Source organism: Peromyscus leucopus, chromosome 22 (assembly GCF_004664715.2).
Source record: "Peromyscus leucopus breed LL Stock chromosome 22, UCI_PerLeu_2.1, whole genome shotgun sequence".
In the NCBI taxonomy this organism is placed as follows: domain Eukaryota; kingdom Metazoa; phylum Chordata; class Mammalia; order Rodentia; family Cricetidae; genus Peromyscus; species Peromyscus leucopus.
The window spans coordinates 26,810,759-26,829,839 of NC_051081.1; the positions used below are offsets into that span (position 1 = coordinate 26,810,759).

Here is a 19,081-nt window from a genome sequence, read left to right on the forward strand (position 1 = left end):
AAAAATATTTCAACTTATGCTTTAAATAGGAGCTAATCCGGAATGTGGAATAAAGCCAACAAATTGATAATAAAAAATATCGCATCCCAATAAAATCAAATTAATATGAAAAGAGAGATTACAGAAGAGGAAATAAAATTACCCATATACATAAAGTGTGGTTTCATTTATAATAAAAGAAATAATCAACTTCAACATGCATTGACAAAACAATTTTCTCTTTTTTTTAATCTGGTGTGTCAGAGATCAAAACTTCACAATACTGTGCAGTTAGGGTCTATGTCCGTGGTTCTCAACTTGTGGGACACAACCCTTTTGGAGGCCTAAAACCATCAGAAAACACAGATATTTATATCATGATTCATAATAGAAGCAAAAGTACAGTTATGAAGTAGCAATGACAGTGATTTCATGGTTGGGGTCACCACAACATGAGGAACTGTATTAAAGGGTCGCACACATTAGGAAGTTGAGGACCACTGATCTAAGGAATCACCCATGTGTTGGGGATATGACTATAAATTAGGTCGAGTCTTATGTAAGATAACACTATCAAAAACAGTCTCTTTATATCTCTTACAATTTTTTCCATATTTTTGAGAATTTCATATATGTATACAGTGAAATTTATCTACTCCATTTCTCCCCATGTGCCCCCAACACATCACCCTTTCAACTTCATGTCTGTGTGTGTGTGTGTGTGTGTGTGTGTGTGTGTGTGTGTGTGTGTATGTGTGTGTGAGATAACCATTAAGTCAAGTTAATGAGTACTACCCATATATGCCTGGGTATTTGGCCACTCACTGAAGGATGTAAACCTACCAGTGTTCACATCCTCAAAAAAAAAAAAAATGAATGATTTCTCCCTCTCAGAGCACTATCCACTGTTAATGGCTCCTCCTTAATGGGCGAGACCTGAAGATCCTCTACTCCACCTGTGCCAGAATTTGTCAGGCTTGATCTGGTACAGTCTCGTGCAGGGAGCCACAGCTGCTTTGAGTGTGTCAATCCTGAAGATGGCGTTCCACAACACTCCTCCCCATCCTCGGCTCTTTCTGCCTCCTGTAGGATGTTGCTGAGCCCTAGTGGTGCTGGGGTAAATACCAGTCTTCCGTTTAGGACTGAGTCTTTATTCTCAGCACATTGACTCGTTTCTGTGGCTTTCCACTGGCTGCTGTCCACCGATTAAAAAACCTCTGACCTAGCTTGAATGCAGCCCAGTTCTCTAAGCTGGCGCTACAGAAGTGTGGGTCTGGGACTCTGCATCCAGGAAGCCCTTCCCTGTAGGCACCAGGAGCTGGGTGAACAGGGATGGTTGGGGCCTGAGAACCCCTTGCCTGCTGGTGCTCGGGGACCAGCTCTCTGTGTATCTTTGGACAACGTCTAGAAATTTAGCATCTAAGTAAATTACATAAATCTATGCATGTGAATAACAGACATTAATGTGTGCATACAGAAATGTCTATCAAAGGATCCCTCAAAATGTAACCACGTAAGGAATGGGATAGGAGTCACTGAGAGTCATACTTTTCACTAGATTCTTTTTATATTTTGAAATTTTAAGCCCCATTATTCAAAACTACTCAAAATACAGGAATGGGTATTAAAGGAAAAGTGCAAGTATTTTAGAAGGAAAAATCTTTGAACCACATTTCCTAACTTCTGTTTTTAATAGAGAAAGAGGCATTATTGGAGACTCGACAGCAAATGTCTGACATTGTTTCAAAATGAATCCGGATCAAAGTATTATAAGGTAGGGTTTTGCATTGTTATAAAATGTTTAAAATATTGTGATAATGTATTTTCTGGTTCAGTAAAGTTGTATATGGCTAACTTCATTTTTATGTGACTATACTTATTACATCTGCCTACTAGAGTTTACAGAGGTCTTTGTTAGGTCCTTGTTGAAGCCGCCTGCCCTTGGCCTCCATTTCACATACACACCAAAAAAGAGAATTATGTATGTTTTCTGACCTAATATTTGGACTAAGTGTTAAATAATTAGTAATTGAGGCAACACATAGACTAGAAGGAATGCTTAAGCAACCTTTACTGCCCAGATTCTCTTTCTGCCGTCATTTTTTTCTTGCTCAGCTTCAGGGTCCCTGCTTGCAGAAGAACAGTCTCCAGACACAGTTGTTGAGTAGCACTGCTAATTGATGTTGACAAGTGTCGGGTATGGAGGCAAACTGCCTTTCCTAAATGCTTCTCTGCCTGCATTTAATGATCTGCTATAGCCAAATCCCTCTTTCCTTTGGTGTGTGTGGTGTGTGTGTGTGTGCGCGTGCGCTGCGCGCGCATACATGTATACCTGTGTACACACAGTGCATATTAAGGCTACATATGCGAGACCAGAAGTGGATATCAGATGTCTTCCTCTCTTGTCCACCTTTTTTTTTTGAAGTGTAAGACTTTTTTTTTTTTTTGTTTTTTTTAATGTGTATGAGTGTTTTTGCCTGAATGTATGTATGTGCACTATGTGCATGCCTGGTGCCCATAGTGGCCAGAAGAGGCATTGCGTTCTCTGGAACTAGAATTATAGGTATTGTGAGATACCATGTGAGTTCTAGAACTGAAACCCGGGTTCCTGCAAGAGTAGAAAGTACTCTTAACCACTGAGCCATCTCTCTAGCCCCGCCACCTTATTTTTTAAGATGGGGTTTCACTAAGCCTGGGGCTCACTGTTTGGGATGGACTAGCCACCCAGTGGTCTCCTTGAGACCCCTCTGTCCCTGCCTGCCACCCCTCCAGCCCTGGGATCAGACCAGTCCTCACGCTTGCCCGGCTAACGCTTTACCATCTCCATGCCCTGAGTCTAGTACCTGTGACCTGCCTCTAGCGTTACTAGACAGTCAAGTCACTGAAGACAGACGTACCAGCCGCGGGGTGGCGCATGCCTTTAATCCCAGCACTAGGGAGGCAGAGCCAGCGGATCTCAGTGAGTTCGAGGCCAGCCTGGGCTACAGAGTGAGATCCAGGAAAGGCACAAAGCTACACAGAGAAACCTCTCGAAAAAAAAAAAAAAAGGGCAGACATACCATAATGTAATCCATATGCCATATTCTGTGTTGGTCTTAGTGTCATTCATAAAAATGCTTATCTTTGATGCTTTAATATAAAAAATAAAAACAAGCCGGGTGGCATTGGTGCACGCCTTTAATCCCAGCTCAGGAGGCAGAGCCAGGCAGATCTCTGAATGGGAAACCAGCCTGGTCTAAGAGCGAGATCCAGGACAGGCTCCAAAACTACACAGAGAAACCCTGTCTCAAAAATAATAATAATAATAACAACAACAATAATAGTAATAATAATTACATAGTTTTTCAATGCCTAACTTTTATTGCAGGAAATTCCACTTTCAGAAATTCTCCGCATATCTTCCCCACAAGATTTCACGAGCATCTCACAAGGCAGTAACCCACACTGTTTTGAGATCATCACTGACACTGTGGTGTACTTTGTTGGGAGGACAATGGGAGCAGCCCTCACAACCCTGTCCTCGCGGCCACTGGAGTTGGACTCGACGTAGCCCAAAGCTGGGAGAAGCAATCCGCCAGGCCCTCATGCCCGTAACTCCTCAAGCAAGTGTTTGCACTTCTCCAGGTCAAGGGAAAGACCACAGTGAGTGAGACACCTTGCTGGTTCCTGTCTTAAGCATTTGTAGATATACTTGTGTGACTGCTTTTTTTCTTTAAATCATTTTCTGTTTTCCATCTTTAATATTTAAGTTTTGTCTTTAATAGCCAATACCGCTAGTTAATACTTTCATGAAGTTAACTGGATATTGTTCATATATACATATACATGAATACATACATGAATGATGGCTCCAGTGTATATCCACAGCTAGCTACAGAATTAGTCTCTTCACATTTAAAGTCTGCATCTACAGCCTGCTGTCTGTCCAACCCGAGACAGGGACTCTTGCCTCTCCATAACAGTAGCTACTTTGTAGGGTTGTTAATGTTAAGTGGAGCCAGACTTCAGACAAAGAACAGTGCTACAGTGCTTAGCATCCATGAAGTCTCGTGACATTAAGCATTAGTATTTTATTTCATGGTGGCATAGAAACCAGTAATAAAGTACTGTGTTTGTTAATACACATAAAATCTGTTAAGTCAGAATGATGCTACTTTTAAGTGAATCAAGAGAGAAATTAAAAAGATACTGAGGCGGCCAAGTGGCACACACCTTTAATCTCAGCCCTGGGGAGGCAGAGGCAGGTGATCTGTGAATTAGAGGCCAATCTGGTCTGTAAAGCAAGTGCCAGCCAGGACCATAATGAGATTCTGTCCCAGAAAAAGAAAGAAAGTGTATTATACCAACAAAACTTAAATTAACCCAAATTTAATAATGGTTGAATGAATAGTTAATAGTAAATAAATTATAGTAATACCACTTTTACCTTGTTGTAATTATGTCTATAAAGAATTATAAAGAAATATTCATTCATTATATTGAAATAAGGGACAACTCCTTACCAAATAAAGTTTATCTCAGTTTACCTGTATTATTTTATGTAGCTGTTTTGTGCATTGTGTTAGGCCTTGAACTGAAATTCAAAAAATAATAAAAGCTATTTAAGGGAATATGATATATATGGGTGTTAGGTAGTAGCAAAAATACAGTACAGAACCAAAATAAGGAATGCTTCACTATAGAAACAGATCTGAATAGGAAAAGTAGAGGCTTCTTAATAGAAAATTAGGTTTGGGATTTGGACTGTAGTCAAGAGTAGGGTAGGCAGAGGTAAATGAAGAGATGGAGGAAGTAGTCTTCTTTCACGGGGGAGATAGGTATAATCAAAAATGAAGGTTGTAATCATGTACATCTTTGGTGTTCAGTGTGACTTGAGGAAGGATAGATAAATGGAGATAGTTAACAGTGTTTAAATTCTGGGGAGATTTAAACAAAATTAACATTTAATCAAAACTAAGAACCCTTCCCTAGAATAATAGAGACATATACACACACATTTTCTTTTTAATATCCAAAGGCTTAGTTAAAAGTCTCTATGGCAGAATCATAGGAGTTAAAAGTGAAGGATGTAGCCAGGTGGTGGTGGCACATGCCTTTAATCCCAGCACTCGGAGGCAGGCAGGCGGATCTCTGTGAGTTCGAGGCCAGCTTGGTCTACAGAGGGATCCAGGACAGGTTCTAAAGCTACAGAGAAACCCTGTCTCAGGGCGGAGGGTTGGGGAGAGGTAGGGTGAAGATCACGGGGAACGTAGACTCAGTGCTGTTTCTTCCTTTGCTCTGTGATCTTGGGCTCTGAGTTCTGTCATCTAAAGTGGGATGAATAATAAGTGCACATAATGCACATGACATAGTGCCCAACACTTAAGTTATAGTGGCCCTGTTCTGCTGCTCTGGCGACCTGTGTAACAACCAGTCGGAAACTGTAGATGGAGAGGCCATTGAGAGAGAACAATGAAACTAGGGAGCAGACCGCTAGAAAAGCAATGGCAGGCACTAATTCTGTCGATGGGCCTTCTCTTGATCATTGTTTAAAGATCTCAATTCCAGGCTAGTCTGGGTTACATAGTGAGTCTCTAAAAAGTATAGGAAATATGAATTTAAACAGTTTTGAATTGGCTTAGTATTTTTAAATAGGGCTTTTCATAGGGTGTGTGTGTGTGTGTGTGTGTGTGTGTGTGTGTGTGTGTGTGTGTGTACACGTATGTACATATGTACCTGGGTGCACCTATGGAAACTAGAGAGTATCAAGTCTTTTCTTCTTTTATTCTCTGCTTATTCCCTTGAGACAGGATCTCTCACTGAAACAAGGGCTAGCCTCTCCAATGGACTGAATGGCCAGCGAGCTCCCATAATCCTCCTGTCTCTGCTCCTCACAGAGCTTCCTAAGGCCACCCTTGGCCTTTCCAAATAGGTGCTGGGGATTGAACTCAGATTCCCTTGCTTGCCCAGCAAATGCCCTTGCCCACTAAGCCATCCCCCGACCCATGTTTCTTATTTATGATGAAGATTTGCTTATATTAGTGACGTCTTATTTTTAATATGTAGACCTGTGAAAGAAACTTGGTATTTTGTTTCTTGGGTTGTCTAGAGGAGTTCGGTCTTGAATAATGTTCTTTTGCTTGTTTACATGTTTCCCTGTTTTTATTACCTTCTTTGTTTACCATAGTGACTCATGGAAACTTTGTAGAAATATGTCATTTGAGTTGAGAGAGTCCTCGGGACACATGAAAGATCCATCCCATCTCAGTCCTGCCTCTGTCCTCAGCAGACTGTTGTCAGTAACTATAGATTTTGTAATTGGGGAAGGACTTGGGAGGATACATTGTTTTAGTTTTCCTTTTACAAAATTAAGGTCATACACGATGGCATCTTTTTCATAAATTTCTTTTACCTACTCTCTAATACATAAAAAGGCATATTTCAATACCACTGTGTAAATTTATCTAATTTAAACTTTCTAATGAAAGTTATGAGAGCTTTAAAAAAAAATGTGCATGGCTGTTTTGCCTGCGTGTATGTCTGTGTACTACATGTGTGACTGATGCCCTCAGAGGCCAGAAGAGGATATCAGATCCCCTAGGACTGGAGCTACATGTTGTTGGGAGCCCACCCTGTAGGTGCTGGGACTCCAACCCAGGTCCTCTGAAAGAACAGCCAGTGTTCTTAACCACTGAGCCATCTCCTGATTCATGCTTTTCCTGTTTTAAAAACATAAGCAGTGTAGAGACACAAACATTACAGTCCTCATCCCCAGGCCTACATCACTCGCTCCCCAGAAGTAACATTCTTAGTTTGAACTCAGACCCTGCTACCATATGACTTGTTTTTTCATCTTTCGCTCCTAGGAGTGCTGGTGATTGAACCCGGGGCCTCACACTTCACACACAATGCTCTGTCACGGAGCCATGCCAACAACCGTCCTTAATAGGACATCATGACTAGTTTTCTGACTGGATAGTTATGGATCTGTGTTGTTTGTTACATACTTAGACGATTATTTTGTATAAATGTGTCATGTTTTATTTTACCAAGTTTCTTGTTGATGGATTAGTATTATATATAACATTTTAGTGACTATATTATCTGTATTGATATATTTTTAAAGTTTGATAAGCTATTGGTTTTCATGCCAGTAAGTAATATTAAGTCATATACTAATGATTTCATGCTTTTCTCATATTTCATTCTTATGTTTTACAGAAGATCTGGCTACCAGTATCTCCGTATCTAACTGTCAGGTCCAGGAGAATGTGGTAAGCAATAATTATATCCAATATGTGCAGACTGGTTAATTAAAATAATGAAATTAATGAAAGACTTACCAGGTATAAGTCATGCCCCCAAGTACTGAGCAGTTGCTAAGATACTAAACTCAACTTTGTAGTGATGCTGTCCCTAAAGTTCAACTGTCCCTGAACTAAACTTAGTAATGATGCTGTCCCTAGGCTAAACTTCATGGGGATGCTGTCCCTGCTTTAGGTAAGAAACTGGAGTAGATTTTTTTTTTATCAATAAAATAAGAATTTCTTCACTTAAAAGATGACATGAAGCCAGACAGCGGTGGCGCATGCCTTTAATCCCAGCAATCAGGAGCCAGAGCCAGGAGGATCTCTGTGAGTTCGAGGCCAGAGTGAAATCCAGGAAAGGAGCAAAACTACACAGAGAAACCCTATCTCTAAGAACCAAAAAAAAAAAAAAATGACATGAGAATACTACACAGTGATAAGCTCTGTTGTTAGGTAAGGCTACTTCATCCTGGTCCACAGAGAAGGCTTCCTAAGGACAAGTGCGACCTGAGTGCCCCTCAGAGGATGGAATGCGGTTTGACACAGTCTTGAGGGGTCAGCTGGGGGCCATTCACACAGGGACAGGAACAGGATGAGCAAATGGAAGGCAACAGGAAAAGGAGGGCCTTCGGTGAGGAGATTAAGTTTGACTGCTGTGTGTAAACTGCTTTGTGGTAATGTGGCAGCCTTTTTCAGTAAAGGACCAGGTAGTAAACAATTACATGGTAGAGTCTACCCAACTTGTCCACTGTAGCAAATATATAACAGGAACGAGTATGACTATTTTAATAAATTTGTGGCCACTAAAATATGAATCTCATGTAATATTCACATATCACAAATTATTACTTTGATTTGTCCAGTCATTTTAAAAACTTAACCATGGATTAAGCCATAGAGAAAAGAGCCAGGAGCCATACTTTGCCACCTCTTGGATCAGACTGAAAGAAACAAAGAAAGATGCTAGAAAACTGATCTGTGTTGTCCTCTGTAAAGATCTCTTTCACCTGGAGTGTAAGCTGTTACAGTTTTCTGACATAAGTCTGCAGCTTTCTGAGACTGAAGTTGAGAATGAATTTCTAGTCAGTAAGAGATCGTAAGCATCAGGAGTAACAACCCTGTGTCTCATGTCCTGGTGATGACCAGAATAGATGCCATATTGAGGAAAGAAAGGGGAACCGCGGGAACGTGAGAGAAAACAGGAGCCTAAAGATCTGCGCATGCACGGCTCAGGAGAAAAGACTCGACTTGGCCTCCTTTCCTTTAATGTCCCTTGTCTAATTTGATTAGAGCCAAAATTCGATCACTTAAAAATTGAATTGAGGCTGATAAGCCTATACAAAATGATCCTTACAACCTTTAAAACCTTCATTACAACGTAACATATCTGTATGTACACATCAGTGGTGTTTGTTTCGAGGTTGACACTTTGGATATGCCAATGGGCTAATGTTCGTCTTTCACCAGTCATACCCATAATGCAGTTCTGGCACTACCCACTCAAAGTCAGTGAATGTTCTGAGAGCAGCAAACAGTAAGCGCCCCCTCCAAAAAAAATGGATGGCTGGATGGAGGAGCATTGAGTGGATTTCTGTGAGAATTCCACACACATCTCAATCCCAGCATGAATTTAGGTGTTTACTTTGGATATGGGTCTAGGTGTACGTGTACATGTAGGGGCCTAGGCAAACTCGAGCCTCTTTCCTGTCGAGCGCCTTCCACCTTGTGTGTGTGGTGTGGTGTGTGTGTGTGTGTGTGTGTTTTCTCTCTCACTAGCTTGGGGCTCACTGATTAGGCAAACTGGCCAAACCAGCCTCTAGGAATCAGCATAGAAAACTTTTGCTGTAACATAAAAATTAAAATGTGTTTAATTAAGTATTTGAGTCAGTGACATTGGTGGTATTGGCTTTCTTTCTTGATAGGACATCAGCAGTGTTTACCAGATCTTTGCAGATGAGGTCCTTGGCTCTGGCCAGTTTGGCATTGTTTATGGAGGTAAGCAATTACAGCCTTTTATATGTGTAGTTTCTGAATTGTAAAATATTAAGATGGCTGTTACTCTTGTAGCTCATAGTTTTGTTTACGTTCCTTTTTCCCCAAAGGCTGGTTTGCATCCTCTCAAACAAGTCCTTCGTGGTGAAACAGAGTGTCCCTTCATTTCAGTTGCAAGATTCTTAAAGTAACAGAATCAGGAAATTATTTCTATAATAGTCTTTATCTCTTCTTGAAGATCGTTCATAAAGAATGTGTTGGTGTTGGGTTGTGTGGACTGTTCACTGAAGTGTGTACCCCACTCATTCACTGCAAAGACGGCATTCATTTTCTGTTGACCTGACTTCTCTCAGGTGTCCAGACTCACTCTGCTCTGTGTTTAAGGATGCTAATGAAACTGCTTAGTGTGCCTCAATATCTTGACAGCTGCTGGTGAAGCTAGTAGTAGACTGAATTGCACTGCTCGTAGACTTACTGGAATTAATTAAAACGAATGTGTCCATGAAAGTCCTCATAAGCTATAATTCAAGATGGACCGTCAAACCTTCGCCATTCCTTACTTCCTTTAGTCGGACCCTTCTTTCCCACCACTCTTGGAGTGAACCTTTCAGAAAATCAACATCTGATACTAGCATTCGTGCATACAGTGCATTCGTGCATACAGAAGCCCACTGTCTGTGGGTCTGTCCGTTGTTCTTAGAGTATGCAAGCTGTGAGGTTCTCTCCTTGCTTGTGTAACGTCTGTTCTAACTGCAGTTCCTTTTGATTTCTTCCAGTCGTGTTTGCATGCCTCTGTCCTTCACCTCTGCACCTTCTCCATCCTGTGTGCCTCTTCTGAAGGGCTTCCTCTACTGTGTTTTCTCCCCATCCCACCTCTCCACTGCATTGTGCTTCCTTGGTCCTCCTGCCACATAAGGGGCATCCTCCTGCCGTAGTGCCTGTGACATTTGGGTTTCTCTCATCTTCCTACAGAACTTTGGGGTAGGCTTAGAGATGTCTGTGTTTTCCTTGTATTCCCAGTATCTGCCATTACGTTTCACACAGAAAATGTGTGGGTTGTACACATAGGCCCAACACTGGTTCACAACTTCAAATTTGTCCATTTTAGACTAGTGATATATCCAGAAGACCTCACTGAGAGAAAAGAAAATGGTCTGAAGTACTGGTGGCATCTTACCAAACATGCCCTGTTTGTCTAGTCTTTTCAATTAGTCACATTTTTAGGGCTGCGTCCTTGAAAGAGTTGTGAGTAACTTTCAAGTTAATAGATTAGTAGAGAACAAGTCACATGCCTGTTAACTGGAGCTAATAAATAAATGTACCTGCTGCTTTCACCCCTTAAACTATAGCATTTAGACATTGACCCACTTAATAAACAAAGGTAACTAATTCATCTTAATTACTGGATGAGATACTGCTGCCTACTTATTTTATACCTAGAATATAGAGATCTGGAATTTAAGGGTATACATACTTAATCACTCTGCTGACTTAGTGGACCTAAAATAAAATATTTCCATCTTGACAGTCTCAGAAGACTTGGTCAGGGCATTTAAAAACTTTCACTTACTTAACATGGTCTATTACTTCTCAGCAAGCAAGTTCATGAAGATGTTATGCCATTTCAGGTCATGAAATTGCCTTTATTATGGAGCAGTACTATAGAGGAAAGCATCTCATTTCTTAGACTGTGGAAAAAAAATGAACAACAGAAAATGCAAGAGGAAATACCTAAAACTTCAGTCTGCACAACTTCCTGTGAAGCTTTTCTGTTTGTTACAGCGGCCAGTTTGATTCTTTCTGTTCTCTAACAGGAAACACAGAAGACTGGAAGGGAGGGCTATTAAAGTCATTGACAAGATGAGATTCCCACAAAGCAAGAGAGTCAGCTCCGCAATGAGGTGGCCATTTTACAGGTAAACAGTTAAAATGGCTGACACAGGCTGGCATGTGGATTCATGAGTTTTGAGTGAGCATTGTAGATGATGCAGATGAGGACAGGTTTCGGGGTTGGTTTTGATCTTTGGAATACGAACAGTACGGGTCCTTTTTGTAAGATCACCATAGTGTTTAAAAGTTTAAAGGGAACTGCTATTACTTTATTCTGTAATACTAGTTTGATTAGAACTTTTTTTTCTGAGTGAAATCTCTAAAGATAATAAAGGAAATATCTAGTCTTCATTCAGGGATACTGATGCTTCTGCTGTATTTTTTTCATGTCATTATTTTATTCATCAAAGTCTCAGAAATGGGGCTGGAGAGATGGTTCAGTGGTTAAGAGCACCAACTGCTCTTCCAGAGGTCCTGAGTTCAATTCCCAGCAACCACATGATGGCTCACTTGTAATGAGATCTGGTGCCCTCTTCTGGCTTGCAGGGACACATGCAGGCAGAATACTGTATACATAATAATAAATCTCAAAAAAAAAAAAGTCTCAGAAATGACATGAATATACTAATGACCATTAAAATAAACACTGATTTAAAAGTTGTTCTATTAATTATGTTGCTCTATTAATTCAAAGTTATTTGTATTGCACTATTTCATTACAAGTTTGGTGATGTTTATTTTTTATTTATCTGGAATTTTTTGTTGTTTTGGTTTTATTAACACCATGGCTTGCTGTATGGCCCAGGATAGCCTCATTCTCACGGTGCTTCTCCAGCTTGAAGTCTCCTGAGTGCTGGATTACAAATACGTACCACCATGCTCAACTTGTTAAAATATATTTGAAAGATTCGGTAGCAAGAATGTAAATCACATAAAAAAAGTACTTGTGTTTTTCTTTTAACCTAATGTCTTTATCTCCTTTGGGAGTTATCTAGAAGATAGAAATTTAGCTTGATTGTTGTATCTGCTAAATGTTGTGAATAATAATAATATGCAAATACCCATTAGTTCATTGTGTGGCTTTTGCATGTTATTTAAGAAATAACTGCGGGGCAGTGGTGGCACATGCCTTTAATCTCAGCACTCGGGAGGCAGAGCCAGGTGGATCTCTGTGAGTTCAAGGCCAGCCTGGTCTACAGGGCGAGATCCAGGAAAGGCCCAAAGCTACACAGGGAAACCCTGTCTCAAAACAAAAAAAAAAAAAGGAAACACCCGTGTACTTAGGCTTCCTTGAAGGAAAGAGTGTTTAAGCAAATGATCAATGATACATTTCTGATGTTGTCATCACTTCGTGTTTTCAGAGGAATGATAATCAGAGTTTCTGGTCAGTTAGTAACTAAGCTCATCTCAAGCCCTGCTTCCAACAAGCTAACTTTAGGTAGAATATTAGTAACATTTATATAAGCTCGGTATGAGAGTGTGTTGTTGATGTCTTTTCCTATTTAATTTTGAAATCTTGCTGTTCAACTAATATGTAAAACAATAAAATAAGGATCTATATCAATGGATTGATTTCACTTTGACTTTGATGACAGACAGTATTGAATTTAGGAATTTTCATTTAACACACATAGTGAATTCTGGTTGTTATAACAATGTTACATATTAGGTGATCTTAGGATGTCTCCAGATACACTGCTTTCATATGAACTTATTTATTTGAGGGAAGGAGTGTGTGTGTGCAAAATTGTGACTTTAGGTCTTTCTTGGCAGTGTGTAAATTTAACAAACCTCTATGTATATAAATATATAGTTTAAAGATGAACTTTAATGTTCTTTGAATGTAAGATAGAGTATAATGTGAACTTATACCACAAATACTTTGTAAAACAAAATTTTCAAATCATACTTACGTACTGAAATTGGTTCTATAAGATTTAGTCAGTGAGCATTCCACATAAACTTTTCACATCGATTGAAGGAATCCCTATTATAATTATACTCTAGCCACCCTTCCATATGTACCCTGAGACGCACGCGCGCGCACACACACACACACACACACAAATAAATGTGTATAAAAAGAATGGCTAAGGAAAGCAGAAGAAATTTTTAAGTATTAGAAATGGGATTAGTAAAGAAAATACTGCGGTAAATCCAGGTGTCAATTCTGTGGGTGTGAGGTAGGTGAGTGTGTAAAAGTAAAGTAGCCAGCCTAAGCTGGTTATTTAAAATACAGAGACATTCTTGTTGAAAAGAAGACTTTGAAAACAGCCCACAATTGGGGAGCATACCTGAGTCTTGTAGTTTTTATTTTATATGCTTTTAGTTTACCTTCTAAATTTTTTATTCACTATTATTGCTTGCAAATTTATAAATAAATCTGCTGGTTTCATGTGTATGTGTGTTTAGGGCTCACTGCTTGGGATTGGCTCTCTCGGGCTCACCCCTGTGGCAGACTGATTCTCCCTCTCCGGCAGTCATTATTTGTCTGGAGCTCTTCCTGTAGGGGTGGCCCTCTGAGATGGCTCCCATCCGTGTTGGCCTGTCACCCGGTAGTGTCATTTTGTGGGTCTTGCTTAGACAACTGTACTATTGAAATTCCGTGATGCAGCCTCCCTGTCATGTATAGCAGAAACTATCTTACAACAGGCTTCCTGGTCTTCTGGCCCCGCCACGGTGTTCTGAGCCTCCAGCATAGGGTTGGTTGTGGGTGTGTCGTCTGGTGTTGGGTACTCCGTGGTCTCTGCATTTGGACCTGTTCTGTAATGGTCTCCGTCTAATGCAAAAAGAAGCTTCTTTAAGGAGGGTGAGAGTAAACTCTTTCTCTTTCTGTTGTGTATATTCATATAAATCATCGCAGGATTTGAGGTGTTTCATGGTAAGATTAGTTCTCTACTCAAGTTGATCATCCAAACACCCTGCCACTTCTCTTCAGAATCTACACCACCCTGGGATCGTAAATCTGGAGTGTATGTTTGAAACCCCAGAACGAGTCTTCGTAGTGATGGAAAAACTTCATGGAGATATGTTGGAGATGATTCTGTCCAGTGAAAAAGTCGACTTCCAGAACGAATTACTAAATTCATGGTCACACAGGTATTTTAACTCTACCTTAAAGCCAGTAAAACTAAGAGAATTAAATGGCACCAAGTGTACGTATTGGGAGATTAAGCATTAGTAATCATAATAAAAGAGAACAATAATACTTTTAGCTACATCTTGATTAAATATAGTGGAGTTTTGAAATTATCATACAATTCAAGAAGCCATATTGGAGTTTAGTAGATTTTCTAGGCATTTTTTAAAAAGCCCTTTACCAGGGTAGACTCAGTTTTAAATTTTGTTATGTGTATGAGTGTTTTGCCTGTATGTATATATGTCTACCGTGTGTGTGTGTGTGTGTGTGTGTGTGTGTGTGTGTGTGTGTGTGTGTGTGTGTTGCCTTTGGAGGTCAGGAAGGCATCAGATCGTACGGATCTAGAGTTACAAACAGTTGGAGCGGCCATGTGGGTGCTCTGCAGGAGCAGCTTGTCTTGGGCTGGCATGTAAAGCACTGGGTTCATCGCAGCCCTTTCACGCTTGCCTGCCACTCCGCTCTGATTGCGCTTAGTCTCTCCTCTCACGACCTCTGTCCTAACAGATACTCGTTGCCTTGAGGAATCTCCACTTTAAGAATATCGTGCACTGTGATTTAAAGCCCGAAAACGTGCTGCTTGCATCAGCAGAGCCATTTCCTCAGGTGAGACATTCTCCAGAACCTGATTAAGAACTATTTTGAGTTGGTGACATTACAAACCACCCTCCTAATACAAAACAGAGCACCAAGTACATACCCTTGGAGTCTGTAACTGCCAGTTTGAATCGGTAGCCACATCATTAAAGTCAGGCTTTATTAGTGTATTGCTCTTGCCCGTTAAAACATTTTTAGACATAAATAGGTCTGAAGAAATAAAATTTGGGCTTTTTGGGGAGTGGGTTCTAATTATGTATAAATGGCCCACAACCACACACTTAAGATCTGTGCACTTCAAATATCTGAGTCGAAGAGTCACCAAATGCAGTTATGATGCAGAAAATATTATTCATGAGACATGTGCCGTATGACATGTACTAGAAACGGCAAGCAGCATTTGAATGTGTCTCCCCCTGTGTCCTCCAGTGTCTGTGTGTACTGTGCTCTTGTAGACATCGGATCCCTTCTCTCACTTGACGGTAATGCTTTTCCTAAGTCAGGTGTCAATCATGGCACTTCCTCTGGGAAGTGCTTGGCATTTCAGGATAGCTGCAGTCAGTAATAACCAGAATCTAACATCGTCTAAAATGTGTCCTGAGCTCTGCCAAGCCCATCCTACTTTCAGAACACTTCCTGAGGAACATGTGCGGCAGTTCAACCGCGGTAACTCTTCAAACAGGCTGGAGTCTCTAGTTCATCAGTGTAGAGAGCACTTACTCCTCAGTCCTTCCTGTCATTCTGTGAGCCTTGTTGTCCTTACCTGCCGATAGGTAGCATCCTTGGCAACAGAATCTTAAGACAGTGGTTCTCAGATTTACTACTTTCCTCATGTAGTGGTGACCCCAAATCATAACATTATTTCTGTTGCTACTTCATAACTGTAATTTTACTCTTACAAATTGTAATGTAAGTATCTGTGTTTATAGTTTTAGGTGACCCTGTGAAAGGATCCTTTGACCCCCAAGGGGTTACAACCCACAGGTTGAGAACCACTGTTCTAAGATTCAGTAAAATAATGCTTCAAAATACTGTAGCTTATTTTTCATGCAGCAAAACATTTATTGAGTACTTCTATATGCCCAGACACTGAGAGTCCACTGAGGATTCAAAACTGAAATAAAATTCCTACTTACAGAGGATAGAAAAGGGATTCCCTTACGAGGGATCAAAGATCAGCACCCTCCATCCATCTCATCAAAACAACCAAACTGAACCTTTGCTCTGTGAGTCTGGAAGATAGAGTACAAATTGTTTTTAAACTGTGCACTACGATAGCTCTTCCTACTACTGGAGTATCAAAGAGCTGTAGTTGTATTTGTCCGTCTCTGGGGAAATGGTATTTCCGTTTCCCTGTCTGTAACTGCTTTGTGTAGAATTAGTACCTTGGTTAAGTGCATTGAGAGTATCTAGGGACAAGTATTGATATGTCCATTTCCAGGTGAAGTTGTGTGACTTTGGGTTTGCACGCATCATTGGTGAGAAGTCCTTCCGGCGGTCAGTGGTGGGGACGCCAGCCTACTTAGCCCCCGAGGTTCTCAGGAGCAAAGGCTACAACCGTTCTCTAGACATGTGGTCAGTGGTCATCGTCTACGTGAGCCTCAGCGGCACATTTCCGTTCAATGAAGATGAAGATATAAATGACCAAATCCAAAATGCTGCGTTTATGTACCCACCAAATCCATGGCGAGAAATTTCCAGTGAAGGTAAAAAAAAAAATTACGTTTCAGTTTCGCAATAGCCTAAAATCTTTGTGATCACAAGTCACCCTGCCTCTTCATTTCCCTAATCTGTTACCAGTCTTTGAGAACTCTACTTGTATTTATTATTTTAATTATTATTATTATTTACTTTTTATTTTTGAGATAGGGGCTTACTTTGTAGCTCTGGCTGGCCTAGAACTTACCATGTAGACCAGGATGGCCTTGAACTGACAGAGCTCTGTGCACCACTATGCAAGGCCAAGTACTCTACTTTTAAGCTGTTTTCTTTGTCTCTGTTTTTCTCATAGTTTTTAGGCACAGCAGTCACCCCGGCTCCAGCAGCCTCATCCAGAAACGACTATAATATCTTTTACCTGTGCTGCTCACTAGCCTGCCCCTGGCTCCTCGGGGGCTGCGGCCCGAGCCATCTGTGGGGAAGTTATTTCATCCTCTGGCTTCCCTTTAACGACACTGCCGCTATCGGTTTCTGATATGGCCCTTGGAGCGCCTTTGAGCCTCACCCCTACTTCTTACACAAAACTGATGTATACTCTCTTCTAAACTCTTCCGAATCTCGCTTAGGTCTTTCCTCCTGCCAACAAGGTCTCCCCTCACCACTGCAGTTCTTCAGAGACCTCCTGACTTGTGGTCATCCTGCCCTCCCTCCTCCAAGCTATGTAAGGTCTACATAGGCTAACAGTTGGCATTTTTTCTTTCTCTTTTTTTTTTTTTAAGATTTATTTATTTATAATGTATACAGCATGTATGACTGCAGGCCAGAAGGCATCAGATCTCATTGCAGATGGTTGTGAGTCACAAGCTGAATAGAACTCAGGACCTCTGAAGAGCAGTCAGTGCTCCTAGCCTCTGATCTCTCCAGCCCCTGGGCATTTTTTTAAAGTATATGTTTTGGTAATTAGTTATTCCAGTCCTCAGTACAGATTGATTAGACATTTTTAGCTCTTGTGCTTTATACCTAGAATGAGCTTTTGTTATCTGCGGTTCATGTTTTCCGTCCTTCCGATCTTTTACCAGGAAGCTTCATGCTATAGTGTTCATGACTAGTGAAGCTTTTTAATTTGTAATGCCTGCTTCTGAACATGTCAAGAATCAGCCAGGACTGTTGCGGATGCCAGTAATTCCAGTATTGTGGAGGTTTCAGAGCCTTATACAAGACCTTTTCTTGGGGAAGGCAGGCAGGAGAAAGACAGGAAGGGGAATGAGGTTGGTCCTCTTTAGTTTACTGATGGAGTATGCCATCCTTAGGAACCAGTCCCCTCGTAGTGCTAAGGAATATCCCCACCCAAGTTTAGCCAGCTATTGAATGAATAGGTCTTTCTTACCTTTCCAAACGTACTGGCCGGATGACAGTTTGATAAATACCCCACTGACGTGAAGGAGTGTTGTGAACAACAAGAAAAGACAGCAGCCTGCCAGGTTCACTTTGTAACAAAAAAGCTGAAGTCCACTGGGAGATTTTGGTCTTCAAAGCTGTCATAGAGCTCTAAAGGCAGTCTGGCCACAGACCTCTCCTGTCATTCACTTGGCCGCAGCCTAGATTCAGACTCAGCACTTCCTGAAATTAATGCAGACAGTGAACCCAGTTGACAAGATAGACAAGGGTGGGGGGAATTGAAACACGGAAGTTAATGAAGTACTTGGGGAAAACCTTTGCAAGTTGGGAGTAGGCTTTCTTTCTCAATATTCCAAACGTGTCATTATATAGTCTGTGGTCAGTGTGTAGTTTTATGGTTGCCTTGATTTTGTAGTGGTTCAATTTCTCCAAATAACTGAGTAAAATGTGCTAAGTTTTCACCAAGAATACAAAGTCACCCCTAACCTGATTGCTAAAACCTGAACTTCTGTTATTGTTGCCTCTTCCTTCTCAATGTAGCTGTAGAAGAGTGACGTATGCCACTTTTCAGACCGGTCAGGGAAGAGAGAGCATTGTGGTATCATTGGAAGAATGGTCATCTGGAATCAGAATCTGTTTTGTTCATCCTCAAATAACAGTAATGAATACTTAGCACCTGTGTGCCAAACACAGTCTAAGACTTATATTAAACTGATTTCCTCTTCTCAACAGTTCCATTGTACAGATGAGGAAATCAAGGTACAGCATAGTTTAGAAATAGACCATGTCACTAGTACCTATCAGCCTTACCCATCTGGCTTCAGTGTATTCTTGTAACCTATACTCTGTTCTGCAGCCTTAACCTAAGAAGTTGGTGTTCATACTTACTGCAGGAAGCATTTATGGGTCACTCCCTGTGTTAAATTTTGTATAATAGAGAAGCAAAAGTTTCTCCATGCCCTCCTGCAGGCAGAATCACAGCTTTGTATCTGTGTATACAAACTCATGTATCTAATTTTGCCTTTTCATCTAGCAATTGATTTGATAAACAACTTGCTTCAAGTGAAGATGAGAAAACGCTTCAGTGTTGACAAATCTCTTAGTCATCCTTGGCTACAGGTAAAGGAAAAAAGGTTCTGCATCTTAGCCTCCTGTGCGTTTGTCTTCACTAATGAAACCACTCAAAAGAGCAGCAGGTTCAGCA

General features: G+C 40.8%; 2 protein-coding genes across 2 annotated transcripts in view; both read left to right on the forward strand.

The window, feature by feature from the left end:
- LOC114695785 (serine/threonine-protein kinase D3) overlaps positions 1-14,140 on the forward strand; it is a 29,780-nt gene extending 15,640 nt beyond the window's left edge. Inside the window, 7 exon segments of the mRNA XM_037198032.1 lie at positions 1,676-1,753; positions 3,347-3,464; positions 3,467-3,544; positions 3,547-3,621; positions 7,180-7,232; positions 9,188-9,260; positions 14,026-14,140. Coding sequence (XP_037053927.1) covers positions 1,676-1,753; positions 3,347-3,464; positions 3,467-3,544; positions 3,547-3,621; positions 7,180-7,232; positions 9,188-9,260; positions 14,026-14,069 — 519 coding nt within the window. The 3' untranslated portion in view covers positions 14,070-14,140.
- The window catches only part of LOC119086451 (serine/threonine-protein kinase D3-like), a 6,162-nt gene continuing 1,210 nt past the window's right edge, over positions 14,130-19,081 (forward strand). Inside the window, exons 1-4 of the mRNA XM_037198007.1 lie at positions 14,130-14,186; positions 14,731-14,829; positions 16,262-16,526; positions 18,911-19,073. Of these exons, the coding sequence (XP_037053902.1) occupies positions 14,175-14,186; positions 14,731-14,829; positions 16,262-16,526; positions 18,911-19,073 (539 nt within the window). The 5' untranslated portion in view covers positions 14,130-14,174. The remainder of the gene's footprint in view (positions 14,187-14,730; positions 14,830-16,261; positions 16,527-18,910; positions 19,074-19,081) is intronic.